The sequence below is a fragment of the Gracilinanus agilis genome, chromosome 5 (assembly GCF_016433145.1).
Source record: "Gracilinanus agilis isolate LMUSP501 chromosome 5, AgileGrace, whole genome shotgun sequence".
Taxonomy (NCBI): domain Eukaryota; kingdom Metazoa; phylum Chordata; class Mammalia; order Didelphimorphia; family Didelphidae; genus Gracilinanus; species Gracilinanus agilis.
This window is the reverse complement of record NC_058134.1, coordinates 205,296,658-205,316,895: the sequence shown is the minus strand read 5'-3', so window position 1 is coordinate 205,316,895 and position 20,238 is coordinate 205,296,658. Positions and strand designations below refer to the sequence as shown.

The window sequence follows — 20,238 nt, the reverse complement described above, 5'->3', positions numbered from 1 at the left end:
GCCTTTCCTGAACTTTTTTTTAGCAGCTAGTACCTCTCCAATTTATGTTGTTTATTTGTAATATACTCCTATGTTTACATGTACATAGAACCTAAGCTCCTTTCATATTTACTTTTCCATCTCTAATGCACACAGTAGACCAGGCATTCTTAATCTAGAATTTTACAATTTCATATAACTAGTTTCCTTTGTAAACCTAGTTCATTTTATGCTTCAAAAGCAGTTAGATGGTACCAGTGGATAGAGCATTGGGCATGGAGTTAGGAAGACCTTCTTCAAATCTGAACTTGAACACTGATTATCTGTGTGACACTGGGCAAGTCAGTCAGTCTGCCCCAGTTTCCTCAACTGTAAAATGAGAAGAATAGCGCTTCCCTCACAGGATTGTTAGGATCAAGTGAGATATTTGTAAAGTACTTGGTTATAGCTAAATAAATGCTATTATTATTATAAAACTTTCCAAGGAATCCATGGGTTTCACCGAACTGCAAAAGGCAATTCCCAAAAAGTTTTAAGAATTTGGGTAGCCTACGCAATAGATACCTGTTGATTGAATGGTTCTAGCTGTTAGCCAGGGAACTTATCAAAATAATTAGGGATTTCCCTTTTTCAATAGCTCTCACTTGAAAAAAAAAAAAGCATTAAAGAAGGGCGAGTTGCCAAAGGTTTTGCTTCCTTGGAGGTCTCCAAACAAAGGATAATTGGCTGTTGGCCCGGCATATTATTATAGTGGGGAGCTTCCTTTTGCGTTAAAATGTGATCAGGGGCCATAACTGCCCCATAACTCCCCAATCGAAGAACTGCAGTTCTTGCCCAGGTGGGTTCCCCAGAAAGGGATGTCTTAGGTGTGGTGGCTGGGCTTGGGGTCCTCCTACACAGGGAGTGGGAGGTCCCCGCCAGCAGAACGGATTCCACGTTAGGGATTTAGTTGGATTCGACAGTGGTCCGGGAGAGGGCCGAAATAAAAGGCAACAGAGATTCGAGGGGCCGCGCACGCAGCTTTTCCGCAGAGAGAAGGGGCCCGAGGGCTGCTAGGGAGTCAGGCTCGCAGGGAGTCCCGGTAGCTGGGGGAGGTAGGGAGCGGGAACGACAGACTTCTGGCTTCCGCCCCGCGACTGAACCAGGCCCGGAATTTCCAGATCAGTGGACCAAGCCGGGGGCAGGAAGGGTCAGTGGACTAGACGTCCGGGCACGGGAAGAGAGTTCCCTAGTCCGGGGATAGGGGTGTGAGAGGCCGAAAGCAGCAATGACTCCTGCAAAGCTACTCTCCAGCTCTTCCCCCAACCACGGGTCCAAGACCAGCTGAAGCAGCGAGAGAAAAGGGGCTGGAAAGGGAGAGGTGCCACCTCCCCACATCTGGGATCCGCTGCCGCCCGCGTTCTCGGAAGCCCCCACCCCGTGCCCTATCCCGGCTTTCACGTGACTCCTCAGGCTCCTCCCCCATCCTGTCGTAGCACATTCTCGGTGGTGCTGAAGGCCTGCAACTACGGTGTCCGCGGACGGCCAGTCCTTCCTCTGCCGTGGAGCTCTCTGGGTAACCCTCGGTGGGAGTCCCACTTCTGGCCCAGCTCTACTGACGTACTGGGCTGTGGGGACCCCTTCCGTCGCGCAGGGCATCCTCCCCTGTCTCCGTCAGCCTACGGCTGGATTCTAGAGCCCCCAGAGGGGCGGGGCGGGATGCTGTACGAGCTCGGAGGCCCGGAGTAAAAGAAGCGCACGCCCTTCTCCGACAGTGGCCGGGCGCAGAACGGGAGGGTAGTCGAAGCTTCCGCTTCTGCGGGCCCTGCTCGGTAGTGGAGCGGAGGCTTCCAGGGAACCAGGCGAAGACGACACCTGGAGAGGAAGGCTGTCGCGGCCGCGAAAGGTGCGCCTGGACCCGAACCCAGGCAGCCTCCCCTAATTTCCTATTGGGGCTGCAGTGAAAGGAGGAAAGCACCACCCCACCCCAACCCCCGCCCTCTTGGCCTCATTTATTACGCTGCGTTGGGGAATCTGAAAGGGCGAGCGGCTTGTCCATGGTCATCCAGCACTTTGAGTGAGGCAGGACAAAGCCTCTAAGGAGTCCTGCCTCATTGATGCTACCATTAATTGATCTCGTTTCCCTCCTCCCCCGGCTTCCCAGGGTTGGGGCTGGGAGACCAGAGCTGAACCCTGGTGCCAGGGCTGATTAATGTCCTCCTTGCCACCTTTCCGTGCTAGGATCGTGATTAGTCCTATTTATAGGGGCTCTCGCCTTAATATTCCGCTTGGCACTTCTCTTGCCAATCAAATCAGTACCGTCTTCAGTGTGATTGTGCTTTAGTGGCACCAGGGAGCTGAGTTAATTAAACCAAGTATAAATAGACTCTGCCCTTGCCTTGCAATTTGCTAAAGTGTTTCTCCTCTTCCACCTCTTCTCTCCCTCCTCCTCCCACCTCCAATCCAGACATACATTCAGCCTACTTTCCTATCTCCAGGCCTGAATCACCTGAGCCTCCCTGAGATGCACCGAGTTAGTCTGCCCCAGGACCAGGTTTTGAATCCATCTCTAGCATTTAGCATAGTCGGAGAATCCCTCTCCACATGTCCCACAGATTCCTTTTCCTGGACATCCCTTAATAATCTCCCACTTACTCATTTTCCTTTGTACTCCAACTTTAACCCATAGTCTCTCCTTTCCCCATGAGTTTCCCCTCTACTTTTCATTCCTCCATCTACCTCTTCCTTAGTCTCCCCCTCTTAGCAGCATCTCTAAAGTTTGAGGTACTTTCTTGTCTACTGTACATCTAGACTCCCTAGCAGTTGGGGTACTGAGATCAAGAAAGACTCCAGATTCTTAACTTGCCTTTCAAATAATTATGTGTATAATGCTGGGATCAAGGGCAGGAATTTCAGAGGGGATGGAGCAGATCTCACTTTACTGTCTCTGATAGGTACAGTGTCAGCCATGACACAGTCACATTACCTGGAAGGCCAGGCCTACTCTGTGCCTCTGATCCAGCCAGATCTTCGAAGGGAAGAGGCTATACAGCAGGTGGCAGATGCCTTACAGTACCTCCAGAAGGTCTCTAGTGATATCTTCAGCAGGTAAGCATGACTCAGGGTCCAGTAAACATAGGTAAATACATAAATTATATGCAAAGTAAGTTAATTTACCCAAGAAGGAGAGGACACTAGAACCTAAGGGGGGAACAGAATAGGCCTCAGGTAGAAGGTGTCACTTGAGCTGATCCTTGAAGGAAGGGAGGGAGTATATTCCTCTTGTGGAGAGTCAGGGGATAGAATAGTATATGTAGAAAAAAACAAGTAGTCTAGTTTGGTAAGATCATACTCTTTGAAAAAAAGTAATGTGCAATAAGTTTGAGAAAACAGGCTGAAGTCAGGTTGTAAGACTTTAAATGCCAAACAGAAGAGTTTGTATTTAGTCCAGGAAGCAAGAAGGAGCCACCCAGGCTGCTTGAGCAGAGGAATGATATGATCATACCTGTGCCTTTGGCAGATGTGTAGAATTTGGGTTTGAAGGGGGATCCCTTTAAGTCAGAAAGACCAATAGAAGGCCTTTTACTGGTAAGAAGTGATGAAAACCTAAATTAGAATGGTAGCTATGTGATTAGAGAGAAGGGGATATATTTTGAAGCAAAACAGACAAGACTTGACAACTAATTGGATAATGAGTTTGAGGTACATTAAAACTCACAAATCTTATTCAGAAAAACTACTGACAATGCTTCCTTCTTTAGCTTATACATTTTTTTAACTCAAGTATATTTATCCTTGTAAAATTTCATATTATTAGATTAAGCTTGATGTTCTAACCTGTCAAGATCTTTTTGCATCCTAATTTTGTCATTCAGTATATTAGCTATCTCTCCCAGCCTTGTGTCATATGAAAATTCGATAAGCATGCCATCTGTGCCTTTCTTTGCTATTGATAAAAATGTTCAACAGTACAGGGACAAGCATAGATCCCTGGGGCACTTCCCAGGAGATAAACTACAAAGCTGACATTGAACCATTGTCATTCAGCCAAGTCCAAGGTTATGTAATTGTACTATCATCTAGCCCATATCTCTCATCTTTTCCGTAAGAGTAGCATGAGATACTTTATCAATTGCTTTGCTAAAATCTAGACAAATTATATCTACAATATTCCTGAACTATTAACTTAGTTACTCTGGCAAGAGGGGAAATAAGGTCTATCCGTTCATTGTTCATCTCTTTAATAATCAATTTCTAAACTCTTCCTGAGAATTGGAATCAGATAAAGCTTTACAGTTTGCAGATTCTATTGCCTTTCTTGAAAATCAGGACATTTGTCTTCTTCCAGTCAGCCAACCAACAAGCATTTAAAAATATTTCCCCCCCAATTACATGTAAAAACAATTTTTAACATTCATTTTTTTAAAATATTGAGTTCCTAATTCTCTCCCTCTTTTTCTCTCCTTCCTCCTCCCTAAGACAATAAGGCAATCTAATATAGATTTTACATGTGCCATCATGTAAAACATTTTTCCATATTAGTCATTTTGTGGAAGAGAACCCAAAGAAAGTGAAGTATAATGTGGTTCAGTCTCTATTCAGACTCCATAAGTTCTTCCTCTGGAGATGAATGACATCTTCCATTATGAATCCTTAGGGACTGATTACTGTATTATTCAGAATAACTGAGTCATTCACAGTTCCTCATACAATATTGCAGTTACTGTGTACAGTGTTCTTCTGGTTCTGCTCACTTCACATTGCATCAGTTTGTGTAAGTCTTTCCAACTCTTTCTAAAATCATCCTGCTCATCATTTCTTATAATGGAATAGTATTCTGTCAACATCATATACCACAACTTGTTTAGCCATTCTTCAATTGATGAAAATCCCCTCAATTTTCATTTCTTTGCTATCACAAAAATTGCTGATATAGGGGCAGCTGGGTAGCTCAGTGGATTGAGAGTCAGGCCTAGAGACGGGAGGTCCTAAGTTCAAAGCCGGCATCAGACACTTCCCAGCTGTGTGACCCTGGGCAAGTCACTTGACCCCCACTGCCCACCCTTACCACTCTTCCACCTATGAGCCAATACACAGAAGTTAAGGGTTTAAAAAAAATTGCTGATATATTTCTGTGAAAGTAGGTCCTTTTCCCTTTTTTTTGATCTTTTTAGTATTATACAGACTTGTAGTTGTATTGCCAGTTCAAAACGTATGCACAGTTATAAAGTCTTTTGGGAATAGTTCCAAATTGATCTTCAAAATCATTAGATTCATTTATATCTCCATCATCAGTGAATTAGTGTACCAGTTTTCCTACATCCCTTCTAACATTTATCATTTTCCTTTTCTGTCATATTAGCCAATCTGATAGGTATAAAGTGGTACCTCAGAGTTATTTTAATTTGCATTTCTCTAATAGAGATATTTCTAGCATTTTTTCATGACTATATATATAGCTTTGAATTCTTCATCTGAAAACTGCCTTTTCATGTCCTTTGACCATTTATCAAAGGGGAATGTCATAAATTTAACTCAGTTTTCTATATGTTTGAGAAAGTAGGCCTTTATCAGACATACTTGCTATTTTTTAAAAATCCCCAGCCCTCGTCTTTCTTCCTAATCTTTGTTGTATTGGTTTTGTTCAAGCAAAATTTCTTAAATTGAATATAATCAAAATTATCTCTTTATATCCTGCAATGCTTTTTTGTCTCATGTTTGGTTATAATTCTTCCCTTATCCATAGATTTGACAGATAAATTATTCCATGGTTGATTAATTAGCCTATGGTATCACCCTTTATGTCTAAATCATGTGCCCTTTTTGACCTTATCTTGGTATGTATTGGCCTATATCTTATTTCTGCCATACTACTCTCTAGTTTTCCCAGCAGTTTTTGTCAAATAGTAAGAATTTTGTCCCCAAAGCTATGATCTTTGGATTTATCAAACACTACATTACTATGGTTATTTACTACTATTGTGTTATATATACTATTGTGTACAACAAGCACCTAGAGTCTATCTAGTCCAAACTCAAATTTTTCAAGTGAGGGAACTAAGGCCCAAGGACTTTGTGATTTGTCCAAGGTGACCTATGTAGTGTGATATGGGTGGTAGGAGGATGAGGATGGATGGAAGGAAGAGAAAAGGAAAGTAGGGAAGCTGTAGAAAGGGAAGGAAGGAAGCAGGGGTAGCCGGCCCCTAGCCCTGTGGGGAAATTGACCCGAGCCCTTCGGAGCTCAACAAAAACTAAGCTAGATGATAGGGATATTAATAAACTGGGTTTATTTAGGTTAGGAAAGATTAGGGAAAGCTAGGAAATTAGGCTCTCCAGAAGCACTCCTCCTCTAGGGGGAAAAAGGCACCAAAACTGTCACACTCTTTTCTTATAATTTCCTCACACACCTCCCACAAAGGAAGTAGGAGGTGTCTGAGAAAGTTATGGCAGAGAGTCCTGGGAGTTTAGTCTCCTAGGACTTAGAGCCATTTTAAAATGCACAATAGGAAGCCCAAGGAAGTCAACAAACTGCTAACTGGGTAATGCTTGAGGTAGAGCTTGAAGGAAGAGAAGATTCTCTGAAGCAAAATGAGGAAGGAGTGAATTCCAGGCATGGAAGACTATTAGTACAAAGGCAGGGAAATGGGACATTTTGTTTTTCTTCCTGTCTTGCTTCTTTATCTTCTGTCATTGAGATTTGGCTTCTCCTTTCCCCAACACTATCTCTGGCCATCCTTTTCAGTACTAGTTGCTCCTTTCAATTCAATGGACAAGATTTGAAATACTTCTTACTCTCTTTTGCTACTTATAAACTCTTCTTATACCAATATCACTTAGCAGCCTCTCTTTGTTTGAAGTTTGATCTATCTAGATTTATCACAAAATTTGGAGCCTGGTGATCACTATGTCCTTAAGTGGATAGAGTATTAGATTAGAATCAGAAAGATATGAGTTCAGATTCTGCCTTTGACACTAATTAACAATGTGACTGAGCTCATCACCTGATCTTTTTTAAACTCAGTTTTCTCTTGAGTAAAAGGTGCTTGGGTTGCTTTTTTTTAACTCTGTCCAATCTGGTCAATTAATGAGCACCTACTATGTAGCAGGCACTGTGCAAGGTAGTGAATAGACAAAAGTCTCTACCTTGAACTTCCAGCAAAATAGAAAGCTGGAGGGGAAAGTGTCTTCCCTGCTGAGAGTAGCAATGCCAACTTATAGGAGTAGTACATGTTAATTGGAGACATGTGGTTTGCCCAGGGGAACACAAGATAGTTTATGACATAAATGAAACAATTCCTGCCCTCAAAGAACAAGCCCATACACCAGACTTCTTTCTGTCAATAACTGAGACATTTTACAAAGATCAGATCAACTCAGCAAATATTCATTGAGAATTTGCTATGTATCCAGGACTTTGGGGTAGGTATGGTCAGGTATATAAAGGAAAAGTGTAAGATACTTTTCTTCCAATCTATTTAAAAATACAAGACATACAAATATAGACCAATAGATAAATCTTTATTCATTCTATTCTCGGCTTTACAAGTCACTTACCCCTTTTATTTTCCTCATCTATAAAATCATGGGGTTGGCAGTTGATGATCTCCGAATTCCCTTTTAGCTCAATCTATGATCCCTTGATTTTCAGGGGGTAAGATATTATCTCATCTATTTTCAGAGAAGGAACATGGATCTGGATGTCCAGAAATCCTTTTGGAGGTGGAGATTAATCCCACCCCCCAATTCTGCTAGTTCCCTCCCCATATGCCCTTTTATCTCAACATCTAAGTGGTTCCCAACTTTTAGCCTCCAAGCTCCAAGGATTCAGTAGTTATAAGGACAGAGACAGGTAGAAGGGAAAGAGAGAATTTTCGAGTCAAAATAAATACTCTTATCCCATCTTAACATTTCTCTTTCTTCTATCTCTGATATTAGATTTCCCTTTATCTCCCTTAGGTAGGAACACTTTGCCCTGGTCTCATTCTGACTAGGTAAACTAGAGCCTAGAAAATGCAACAGCAGAGATTTTCACAGAGATGAAAAGAATCGCAAATATTCTCACCAGATTTCTGCTTCTTCCAACCTTTCCTTGTCTGTCCTACCCACATCTCTCTCCTCTACCAGCATCCTATTGCCTAACTACGGAAACTAGGCCTAAAATTATGGTCCCTGGGTTTCCATTGCCTCAGGACTTGTATAAGGAATGGTTTTGTTAGGGACTAGGGAATGGACAGTTTTTCTGCTTTATAGCTTGAATATATTGACTTGCATATATTTATTCCTTCTCTCACCCCTACCTGTTAGTTTTTCCTGAGAGGGAACAGCCACTTTCTCTAGGGAGAGTAGAGAAGATGCAAAAAGGTAGAGTTAGCATTGCTAAATATCTTTCCTTCCTTTCTCCTCCCCCTCTTCTACCACCTATCCTGCTTCTCTAGCTAGTGATTGGCACCTGGAAGTGCACCAGGTTACAGAACACTCAATCAGCTGCTTGCATAATTAGCAGATTGTTCTTAATTATCCTAAGAGCTGAGGAGGGGAAGGTGAAGAGATCTTAGGTTCAAGCTTTTCTTTGCCTGAGGATAGGAAAGAAAGAATGGGAGGGGAGGGAGGAAAGAGGAGAAACCAGTGATTAAAAGTCAAGGGCCTTTTGGGGAGCACCAGAACAGGATTGGGCTTTGGTGACTTGCATGCTGAGGAGTTAGCACAGTTCATTCTGGGACATCCTTAATGTGTAGGGCAGCCTCAATAGAGATCAGGCCCAGAAGGATACAGTGCATGGAAGGCCTTCTTTGTCATGGGGCTAGACAAGAGTTATTTCTGTTGTTGGAGTCAGAATACCTGGGTTTTGACCCTCACTCCTGCCTTGACATATGAGGTTTGAAGATAAAGTAATGAGAAAGGGTTTTTAACAAACATACTACATCTTAGAATAATAGGATATTAGAGTTAGAAAGATTCTTAGAAGTAATTTAGTCCAACCTTTCCACCTAATTCATGAAATCCATTCTAAATAAGCAATGTGGTAGAAAGAAAACTAGTCAGAAGACTTGGTCTCAGGCTCTGGGTCCAGCGCTTATTAGCTGTGTAAATTCAGACTTGTCACTTAGTCTGTTTGAGCCTCATTTTCTTCATCCATAAAATCTGTGCATAAGGAAAAGTAAAGTGACAGCTTTATAAACAATAAGTTGATTAGTTAATTAAAAGCTATTTAATTCAAAAAAATTTAATAAAAGCCTAATATGTGCAAGGCACTGGTGATATGAGGACAAAAATCAAAAAGCGATCTATTGTAGAATATACAAAAGTAAAATAATCTGCATTTTATTAAAACATCATAAAAATAGCATTTTAGATCTTAGAGTCACGAATCTCCAAAAAGTCTTACAGAAAGCATAGGTTCTCAAAGGCAACATCCATTGTTTGCTCCTGGTACTATATTCTAGGGCCAGAGAAAAAAAGGTTTACATAGTAATCCTTCAAATACTGACTCGTTGGTGATATAATTTTGAGATGTTAAGTAGGATTCTCAAAATAACTATAAATGGGGAAGATATCACACTCAGAAAAAATTCTAGACTTTAAAAATTCTCTACCATACCCCCCCCCAGAGTAACCAAGAAAATATCAGTGACTAACTCTAACCCATATGCCTACTTTACTTTCTTTACAAAATATTTATGACAATGCACATATACATCAAGAGATCCTTGAAGATAGAAGGGTTGTAACTAATATTCTACAAGCAGACCATGTTTTTTATAGTAAGACAATTGAATACCCTGTGCTGTTTGTGTTAAATGTCTTAAAAAATTGATTTGGTCAAAAAGTAAAAAGCTTTTCTGTAAGGCAGTCTTACAACACGATAGTGCCCATGTCAAAATCATATACAGTTCTGTAAGAGATGTAACTTTTTGGTTGTAAGAGTTTAAATTTAGGTTTTATGCTAAATATGAAAGTTATAAAGTAATATTGTAGTCACCAATTTGAAACTATTATAGCGTAATTCAAAATGACTTTTAGTAGCTTTATTTGGAAAGAGTGAAAGTGGAAAAATATAAGAAGATAGAGAACTGTCTAGCCTACCACCCTAAGTGCTGCTCTGGTGTCCAACTCAGCCCCAGCAGGGCTCGGTAATCTTCAGCCAGAGGTCCCTGTGGTGTCTTCAGCCAGAGTTCCATCAACACAGCCTCCCACTCACACAGCAAGTGGACCCAGGATCCAGGGAAAAGGTCTCCTCCAAGCCAGGAAAGGAATCTCCAGAATAAATCTCTCCAAACATCAGGAAGGGAATGAATCTCTGGAACCAGTCTCTCCAGAAGCCAGGAAAGGAATCCCTCCAGACCATGCTGGTCTCTTCTTTATACTCCTGTTTTCTAATCACTTCCTGTCATTCCCTCTTCTTCACAGAAATCAATGGCAGTCTTTCAATTTGCCTAGCACTGCCCCCTCAATAGCCTTTGGAGGTGTGGGCTTACTCTAGTAGCACTTGTGAACTCTCTTACTTAGTGTTAAATAGGGGTACTTTAAGTTCTTAATTTGATCAGCTAAAAATAGGCAAGGGGAGAGTTAATCCTATCTTCACATAGTGCAAGCTTCTGAGCCGGGTTTGGGTCTGAACAACATAACTGAAAAACACAACACAGCCCTGATGACAGCTGCAAGCTCCCAGTTATCCTGAGATCCCTATTCTGGTGTTTGGCAGCAGGCTTCACACTGGGCAGAGGGCTAGATCTGAACCTCTTACCACTCCTAGGGTTAGAGCTAAACAGTTGCCATCTCTTTCTGTTACTGTTTCTTATCCAGTACCCAGCCTCAGATCTAACACCACTCTCCCCTCCCCATCACACACAGACAGAGAGACACACACATATTCATGAGAAAAACAGAGACAGACAGACAAATGTCTTGGATCTTTGACTCACAACCTGTTCTCTCCAGCATCAGTTGTCTCTATGCTGGGTCTAGTATTCATTTTGCCCCAGTGCACAGCCTGGCTAGACACTCTCCCCCTTCTCCAGTGTCAAAGGTGTCTTCCTGTGCAGAGCTCAGCTGGAAAAAAAATGATTCACTGTAATTTTTTTGTCTTGAATTTCCTGATCAGGACTTGGCCTAGTGTGTTCTTCTTCAGTGGTTCCCAAACTTTTTTGGCCTACCGCCCCCTTTCCAGAAAAAATATTACTTAGCGCCCTGGAAATTAAATTTTTTTTATTTTAATAGCAATTAATAGGAAAGATAAATGCACCTGTGGCAATCACTGCAGCACCCACCAGGGGGCGGTGGTACCCACTTTGGGAATCACTGTTCTAGATCATCATAGATTACTTGGGAGTAGGAGCTGGGTTGTACTTCCCCCTTTTTTTCTGCTGTCTTGACTAGTCTTTAGCCATGGTTATTTTCAAAGCCACTTGATACCTTTCTTTTTTATTCTCTTCACCTCTACAGTCTCTCCAATTTGTTTATTCAATTTTTTTACCCCACACCTCTTTTTTAAAAAACATCTTTTTTGAACTTTTGTTTCTCCTCTCTATCCCTCCTCATCTTCACTGGAAAGCCATCCCTTACAAATACATTTTTAAAAGGTGGGAAGAATTATTAAAGCCATTCAAAAAAATGAGATGTTGTATGCAGTGTTCTAAAACAGTCAATCCAACCTTTGCAAAGGAGAAAGTAGAGGTGTCATTCTCTTCTCTTTGAAGGCTAAACTTGTTCTTTATAATATTGCAACATTCAACTACAGGTGTTTTGTGGAAATAATTCTTGGCACTGCTTACTTCATTTGCATCAGTTCTATGATTCTTATTACCATTTCTTTATTTTTGAACCCTTACCTTCTATCTTAGAGGCAATACTAAACATCTATCCAAGGCAGAAGAGTGGTAAGGGCTAGGCAATGGGGGTCAAGTGACTTGCCCAGGGTCACACAGCTGGGAAGTGTCTGAGGCTAGATTTGAATCCAGGACCTCCCATCTCTGGGCCTGACTCTCAATCCACTGAGCCTTCTGTTCCTTTCTTCTGTCATCATTGTCAGTTTATCCCAGAAGATCTTTTGATTAAAAAAGAAATTAAGGAAGAAGCAATGGAAATTAGAGTGTTAAAGAGCTCTTGGGAGTCAGAAAATTTGTATTTGAGTGCTAGCAGTTTAGAGTATTTAGAGGTAGAAGGAACTTTAGAAACCATGAATTCCAAGACCCTCCTTTTATAGCTGAGGAAAGGAGGCCTCAAAAGGCCTAAAGTCACACAGAATTTTAATTGAGCCTCCTTTTACCTCGTGCTGTACCTTTCCTCAATCTTTTAGGAAGTGGTTCAGAGATTTTTAGGGAAGTTAAGAGGAGAAAGACCAAGGAGTATCCTGGAAAAAAAAAAAGTATACCTTCTCCCACCCTCATCTGCTGAGGAAAAAAATCTATTTCTTTGGTGCCATTAGGAAGTCCTGAATTCACCTATCCTTTGACACTCTGTGACCCTGTGCTAGTCATTCAACCTGCTTAGTCCCCTCCTTCACACACTTGGTCTAAAAATAATCAAAGCAACTCATTAGGAGTGAGAGGGAGATTAGGTAGGTAATCTAGAGCTTAATTTCTTAGCTGATTGCATTTACTTCTATCCATGGAGAAGTCCCAGTGCCCCGTTGAGAAAGTGAGGGGAAGAGGCAAGTGGTATAGCAGAGAAGGTATCTGCTTCCCCAGAGACAGGAGGTCCCAAGTTCAAATCTGGCCTCAGATACTTCCTAGCTGTGTGACCCTGGGCAAGTCACTTAACCCCCATTGCCCTTACCACTCTCGTGCCTTGGAACCAATACACACACACACACACACACACACACACAATCTAAAAAGAATGTGATACAGTGATAATATTTTAATTTGGGAGACTGGAGAGGACTTCATGAAGTGGACCACATGAAGTTCCTCATAGAACTCCGTGTAATTGGGAGATGTTGCACAAAATAAGGAAATCCTTGATCGAAAACCTCTGTATGAAAGCAGTCAACCAGTCTATAGGTAAGCCTGGCATGCATTCTGGATTCCAGGAGTTAGATGGGGGGCAGGCAACAGGAATTTATCCAAAACAACATAATGTTAATTTGTGGTTTTCTAAGTCAATATGAGAGTCCTACTTTCATATTTAGAGGGTTCCAGAAGATAGAAATGAAGGGAAGTGCTCCAAGTATGGGAGGTGTGAGGAAGAAGGTCAACCTTGGAAATGCATGGAAGACAGAAATAGCAGGATCAGATTGGGGAATAGCTAATAGACTAGTTTGGCTAAAACAAACTCTAGCACAGGATTGCAGGAAGCAAATGGGAGGTCACTTAGTTATGTTTGAACTTCTTTTGAATTGGTGTAAGGAGATACTGAAACCTATTAGGGACATGGAAAGCTCTGTAGGTATTTGAGAAAAATTGTCTTTTTCTGAATGGTATGAAAATCCTGTAAGATCAGCATTAACTATGATTTGTACTACTTAAGTCTGTTAAAGTTAGACATCTTTTAGGTATAGGGAAAGTTCTGATGTTTCTGGCCACTTGTAGTAGTTAAGTCTGCTCAAATCCTTTTATATAGCCCCTAGGAGATGGGAGTGTTTATAAAGCTCCCAAGTCCAAACCGGCCTTCCAGAAATTATCTGCAGCACTATGCCAGCCCAGGGAAGTATATTGCTCTTCCCAGAGAATACACTTCTTCATTCCTAACGTCTTGGAACCTGGGGCCAAAATAGGATTTGGGACAAAGAACTTTTGGAAAAATTTCTCATTCATGGTTGTTGGTCTTTGTGGCAGGATTTCCCAACGAGTAGAAACGAGCCGGAGCCAGCTGCAGGTCATTGGAGAGAGAGTCTCTTTGGCCCAGGCCAAGATCGAGAAGATCAAGGGCAGCAAGAAAGCAATCAAGGTAGTAGGCACCACAGTGTGTCTCTTCACCTCACCCCACGCCAGTCCGTCAGTCTAGAGATCCTGACTCCATAGGCAAGCCTTGGGCCTCCCAGCCTATTCTATCTAGGAAACAGTACTCCATAACCACCATTAACTCTTCTTCCTAGGGTATTTTTCACCACTTCTAGGACACACTATGGGGTGTTCCACCAAAGGGAAAGATAACCTTCCATCTTTGAGAGTTATGAGCAGACATCTTCCTGTCCCCTCTGCCTCCCTACAGGTGTTCTCTAGTGCCAAGTATCCAGCACCAGACAGACTGCAGGAGTATAACTCCATCTTCACAGGAGCCCAGGATCCTGGGTTTCAGAGGCGCATCCGACACAAGATCCAGAGCAAGCACCGACCCCTAGATGAAAGAGCCCTGCAGGTCTGAACTCCCAAGAGGGAAGAGAGTGCCATTGGAAGGAGAAGAGGGAGATGATGGGCTGAGCATGTTGGGAAGAGAGCTGGCTGGCTAAATAGCTGTAAAGGTGGCTCACTTAAGGCCATAGGGCTTTCATTGCCTATATCATAGAATTTCAATACTTCATTGCCTATATCATAGAATTATTTTGTAAAACTTAAAATGCCATATAAACGCGCTATTACTGAGAGTTCCTGCCCAACACCAGGGCTGTCACTATGCACTGTCCCAGTAATAGGTTGACTTATGGCTCAATTACATCTCTCACCACCCCCTTCATCCTCAGGAAAAACTGAAGTACTTCCCTGTGTGTGTGAGCACCAGACCCCAGCCTGAAGATGAGGCCGAGGAAGGACTTGGGGGCCTCCCCAGCAACATCAACTCTCTCAGCTCCTTGCTGCTCTTCAACACCACTGAGAACCTGTATGACTCACAGGAGAGGAAAAGGGGCAGAACTGATGTCTGGTGGGATGGGGGTGGTGGGGCCAGCAATGGGGTAAGAAAGCTTGAGGAGTCAGGAGAGCCTCATCTCTCTACACCCCTCTCTTTTATTTAAACCTGATCCTAGAGGAAGCAAAGAGGGGAGCTAACCCTACCATACAGTCAGGTCATTGCCAACTCTGCCTACTCTGTCCCTTAGGTACAAGAAGTATGTCTTTCTGGATCCTCTGGCTGGGGCTGTGACAAAGACTCATGTGACACTAGGGACAGAGACTGAGAAGCTGTTTGATGCTCCCTTATCCATCAGCAAGAGGGAGCAGCTGGAACAGCAGGTAATGTGTGTCAGGGGTGATGCTTAAGAGTCCAGGAACACTGTGAACATGGTGGTGAAGCAAAGTTTATATGAATAAATTCAAGCTACTATGCTTTCTTTTGGTGGAAAGAAGGGATGTCCACCTAGTTCGTTCTGTCTGATCCCAGGCAAATATAATCTCCCCACCTCCTGTTTGCTCTTTTAGGTTGCAGAGAATTATTTTTATGTACCAGATCTGGGCCAGGTGCCTGAGATTGATGTACCATCCTACCTGCCTGACCTTCCTGGCATTGCCGATGACCTCATGTACAGTGCTGACCTAGGCCCTGGCATAGCACCTTCTGCCCCTGGCACCATTCCTGAGTTGCCCACCTTCAACACTGAGCTTGCTGAGCCATTCAAGCCAGGTATTTTGAGTACAGGGTGAGGTAGGTATTCATACATTTTTTTTCTGGTCCCAACTGAAGTATACATTTTTTATTTCAGAACTAGATGGTGATGCATTAGTAGCACCTCCACCGCCTCCACCGCCACCTCCTCCTCCTCCACCGGCCCCCGAAGTGTCGGTCAGTGCACCTCCACCCCCACCTCTGCCCCAGCTCACCTCAGTCCAGCCAGCCAGTGTGGACAGCAGCAGTGTGTCCCCTTCAGGTACCAATAAGTGACTTTAACCCTGGCAGTTGGGACGAGAAGGAGTTAAAGGCCCGCCAAAGTCAAATTCATAAGGGCTGTGGACACTTTCATCTAATCCAGTGGCCTCAAACGACACGTTTACTACTGTTTCTTTTCACAAACGTTACCTCTTCCAAACAAAGGGACATTGCTCATGGTGGAACTGGGGGAAAGGGGGATGTAGATCCTGATTTTATATATATATATATATATTGCTAAGCACACCATTAATGAATACCAGTTTTTAACAGATTCCATTTTTTTGATGAACAAGAAATTATTTATTTGTGGGTGGGACTTTAAACTTCATTTACTAGGTAGCAAAAGTGAGCAGTCTCTCCTTCAGAGGTTAGGCTATAAGCAAGTAGATGGCTGACCCATTTTGAAGTTTGCTCTCTCTCCTCCTCTTAGTTCCAGTTCATGTACCGCCCAAGGAAGTCGTGGATCCTTCCAGTGGACGGGCAACCCTACTAGAGTCAATCCGCCAGGCAGGAGGAATTGGCAAGGCCAAGCTAAGAAGTGTAAAGGAGCGAAAACTGGAGAAGAAGAAGCAGAAGGAACAGGAACAAGGTAAGGCCTGCCTTTAGAGCCCTGAAGGCCATTGCTTCTTTCTGTTTCAAAACACAAGGCCCAGTAAAGAGTGCTGGGTCATCCCCTAGCCTAGATTTGTTGAAAGGGCAATGCTCTTGTCTACCGTGCATTATGGAACATTGCTGTTGGCCAGGATTCAAACTGTACAGAAACACCTCTTAGCAGACTACTCATTCTCCAGGCTTGTTTTCTTCTAGTTTCTCAGAGAGCAGTTGCAACCTGCCTTCTGATCTCCTATTCCTTGCCGAGATTCTGGGTTTTTTGAGAATAAGATTGCTCCAGTAGTACCACAGTGCCTCAATCAAGAGATATGCATTCTGCCATCCAAAAAGTGTTACCAAGCATTTTGCCAAGTGTTGGCAGATACAAATATTGTAAATGAAACAATCCCAACAAGGAGCTTGCATTCTAGTGAAGAGAGAAAATGACATGCACAAGTATATGCAGAATAAATATAAAATGAAATAAATGTAAAGTGGTTAAATAGCTAACATTTATATAGCACTTACTATGTGCCAGTCACTGTGCTAGAAGTTTTATTATCATTTGATCCTCACAATATCAGAGGTTAATTTTAAATTTTACAGATGAGGAAACTGAGGCAAACAAGTCAGGTAGACTTGTCCAGGATTACAGTCAGTGTGTGAGGCCACTTTGAATTTGGGTCTTTCTGAGTTCAGGCACTATGTGCACTATGGTGTCCCTTAGCTGCCTCAAACTAACAAAGGTAGTTTGAGAAGGAAGTTACTGTCAGTAGAGAAGTCAGAAGAGATTTCACCTTGGGTCGTACTTGAGCTACATCTTGAAGAAAAGGATGCTGTGAATGTATTTTAGGCATGAAGGATAATTGGTGCAAAAGCAGTGATGGGAGGTAAGACTATCAGATGTAGGAACAGAAAGGCCAAGTTAAATTGTATTGGGATACAAAGTAGTGATTGGCTTTAAAAACTGAATGAAAGAGTATAAAGGGGGTAAGCTAGGTGTATAGAGAGCCAGACCTAAAGACATAGAAATCCTAAATTCATATCTGGCCTCAGACACTTCCCAGCTGTGTGACCCTGGGCAAGTCACTTAATCCCCATTGCCTAGCCCTTACCGCTCCTTTAAAAAATATTTTTTTTTTCATTTTTCCCATGGTTACATGATTGTTTCCCTCCCCACTCCTGGAGTTGACAAGCAATTCCACTGGGTTATACATATATTATCACTCAAAACCTATTTCCATATTATTAATTTTTGTAAGAGTAATCTTTTAAAACTAAACCCCAAATCATACACCCATATAAACAAGTGAGAAATCATGTTTTCTTCTGAATTTCTGCTCCTACAGTTCTTTGTCTAGATGTGGATGGCATCTTTCTCATAAGTCCCTTGAGATTGGCCTGGATCATTGCATTGCTGCTAATAGAGAGGTCCATTATGAAAAAGAAAGTCCAACGTCTTATAGTGCCCACTTCCAAGCCATGGGCAATGTTCCTAGCCTAGGTATTGGGGTGACTTGGCGTTAGCTTGCTCTCCCCACCCATTTCAAAAGCTTGTAAACTATGTTTTGTGTGATAATACATGTATAACCCAGACTGAATTGCTTGCCAGATCTGGGAGGAAGACAGTATGATAGATCATGTAACTTCAGAAAACTGATATGGAACTTTGTTAGTAAAATAAAAATAATTTAAAATTTTTAAAGCTTATAAAAGTAAGATAATCTTAAAATGCTATAAAAATGTTATTTTCATTCATCATATTCTGTTGGAAGGGATCTCAGAGGCATCAAGTTGAGGTTGCAGAGGAATTCCTTTATGCACCATAGCCTCTAATTATCAATCAGCTTGAGACATTCAGTAAAAAAAATACTCTCTCAAGGCAGCCCATTCTGCTCCGAAATGTTAAGATAATTTTCTTTATGTGTAGCCCAAGTACACTCACTGTACTTAATTATTACAAATTACTTAGAATACAGTACTTTATTTATTGCTTGTTGGTACTAGCTGCCCACTGCCACAGTGAAGCACTAATAATCCTCTGGAAAATAAAGGAACGGTGATAATCATAAACGACCACACCAATGCAACTAAAAACAATTTGGAAATAGGTCTTGAACAAGGACACATGTCAAAATCAGTGGAAATGTTCGTCGGACATGGGTGGGGGGAGAGTGGGGGGTGAAGGGGAAAGCAGGGGCATGAATCATGTAACCATGTTAAAAATGAATATTAGTAAATGTTTTTAAAAAAAGTATATCCCATGAGATTTCCTATCTTCACCTCTCTCCTAGCCATAATTTTTGTGTTTGTTTGTTACAGTGAGAGCCACGAGCCAGGGTGGTGACCTAATGTCGGATCTCTTCAACAAACTAGTCATGAGGCGCAAAGGTAAGTCGTCAGTGAGACCTTGGTGCCTCCTTCCAGGCCCAATTTATGATTCATCCATCCATAATGTGCCTCTTGCTTCTTTTTTCTGGAGCTGAGGCAGCCCAGCCTTCCCTCACTATTGTAATTTTTTTCTTTTAGGCATCTCAGGGAAAGGACCTGGAGCAAGCACTGGGGAGGGCCCTGGGGGAGCCTTTGCCCGAATGTCAGACTCAATCCCACCCCTGCCAATGCTGCAGCAGCCACCTGGAGAGGAAGATGAGGATGAATGGGAGTCATAGGGAAGCCACACCTGACCTGTTGCCCCAAGCTGGAGGAGACATGGACACCCTTAAAGTTTGCCCCTGATTTCGTTCTTATTAAAAGTTCCTCAGCTCATCCTGGGGATAGAGAATGGAGCACATACTATTTATTTACATCCACCTCTGCCCTTTACCAGCATGTTCCACTCTTCCAATGGCTAAAATTAATATGAATCACAACTGCATGAACCAAATGTACACTTTAATTAAGGCACTACAGCTATGTTAACCCATGACAGTGAGAGTAAGCCCTCCTGTTCCCCATGATTAAGAGTATATATGGGCGTGGGTGAAGAGTAAAGAGACACTCATTTATCCCAGGGGAGAGAGAGCCACACAGGAAAGAAACAGTAAGAGACATGGGTTTGCTAAAAATAGTTGTACTGGGAGCCCAGTGGCCTCAATAATATCAAGGGCAGGAGGTAACAGTGTGTTTGCCATTGGCTTTGAAAGAGAAACTGGAACCAAGCCAGCTCTGTGCAGTTGTGCTCCCTTAAGCCCCAGCCCCTTTTCAGGAATGGAGACAGGAAGGGAAGAAGTCCTGGGGGCAAAAGCACAGACTAAGATCTTTTTGAGGAAAAAAGGGCCAAATGAGTTGTTTTGGGGGGGGCTGGAGGGGAGGAAGATGCAGGAAGGCCAGGGCCAATCTTTGAAGATAAATCCTCAAAGGTAGATTGACATACCTCAAAGGCATGCTTAAGGAGACGCATCATAGCTCCATGTCAGATCTGGGCAGGGTCTCATGAAGCAGCAGCAGTGAGGGAAATGGAAACTATCTGTAACAAGTGCAAAAAATCCATTCACACTGCTGCTTCTACTACCTGAAACTTTTCTTTCTACTTTTCCTAAAATGCAATTCAACCCATGAGATAGACCTCATGCTGGAAGTTCTCCATCCATCTCATCAAGAACAGATTCAGTCTTGAGCTACAACTTCAATTCACAGTCTTTGGATCCAAATCCCAGCTTTTCTTCTAACTTCTACTTTGAATGTAGGCCCTAGAAATTTGTCCAGGTGTTTTTTACTAACATATTGGCTCCTCCCGTCCTCCCACCAGGGGACAGGACAAAAGGAGCTGAGGCTAGATTTATCCATCTGTGTTTTATCATCTTTGTGGCCATAGCTCCTATAGAAGTAACAGAAGACGTAGCAGGCTTAGGCACGTAGTAGAGTGAAGCTCATCTGTCAGGAAGGATCAGATTTCTCCCGGTGAAACTGGAAAAATATACCAAAAGGCAATGAGAATCTTTCAGTACA

At 42.5% G+C, this 20,238-nt stretch overlaps 2 protein-coding genes across 3 annotated transcripts in view; one reads left to right on the top strand and one right to left on the bottom strand.

Moving 5' to 3' along the window:
- Positions 1-1,513: 1,513 nt before the first annotated feature.
- WASHC1 (WASH complex subunit 1) lies at positions 1,514-19,076 on the top strand. Its single transcript, XM_044677524.1, has 11 exons — positions 1,514-1,864; positions 2,913-3,066; positions 13,734-13,845; positions 14,110-14,256; positions 14,579-14,715; positions 14,933-15,065; positions 15,252-15,453; positions 15,533-15,697; positions 16,130-16,288; positions 18,613-18,681; positions 18,820-19,076. The coding sequence occupies exons 2-11, from the start codon at positions 2,927-2,929 to the stop codon at positions 18,957-18,959; spliced, it is 1,404 nt and encodes a 467-aa protein (XP_044533459.1). The 5' UTR covers positions 1,514-1,864; positions 2,913-2,926; the 3' UTR covers positions 18,960-19,076.
- A 1,010-nt stretch (positions 19,077-20,086) lies between these two features.
- Positions 20,087-20,238, bottom strand: part of DDX11 (DEAD/H-box helicase 11) — a 32,270-nt gene continuing 32,118 nt past the window's right edge. For both annotated transcript variants that reach the window (XM_044677790.1, XM_044677791.1), the window contains one exon: positions 20,087-20,196. In XM_044677790.1, coding sequence (XP_044533725.1) covers positions 20,167-20,196 — 30 coding nt within the window. In that variant the 3' untranslated portion in view covers positions 20,087-20,166. The remainder of the gene's footprint in view (positions 20,197-20,238) is intronic.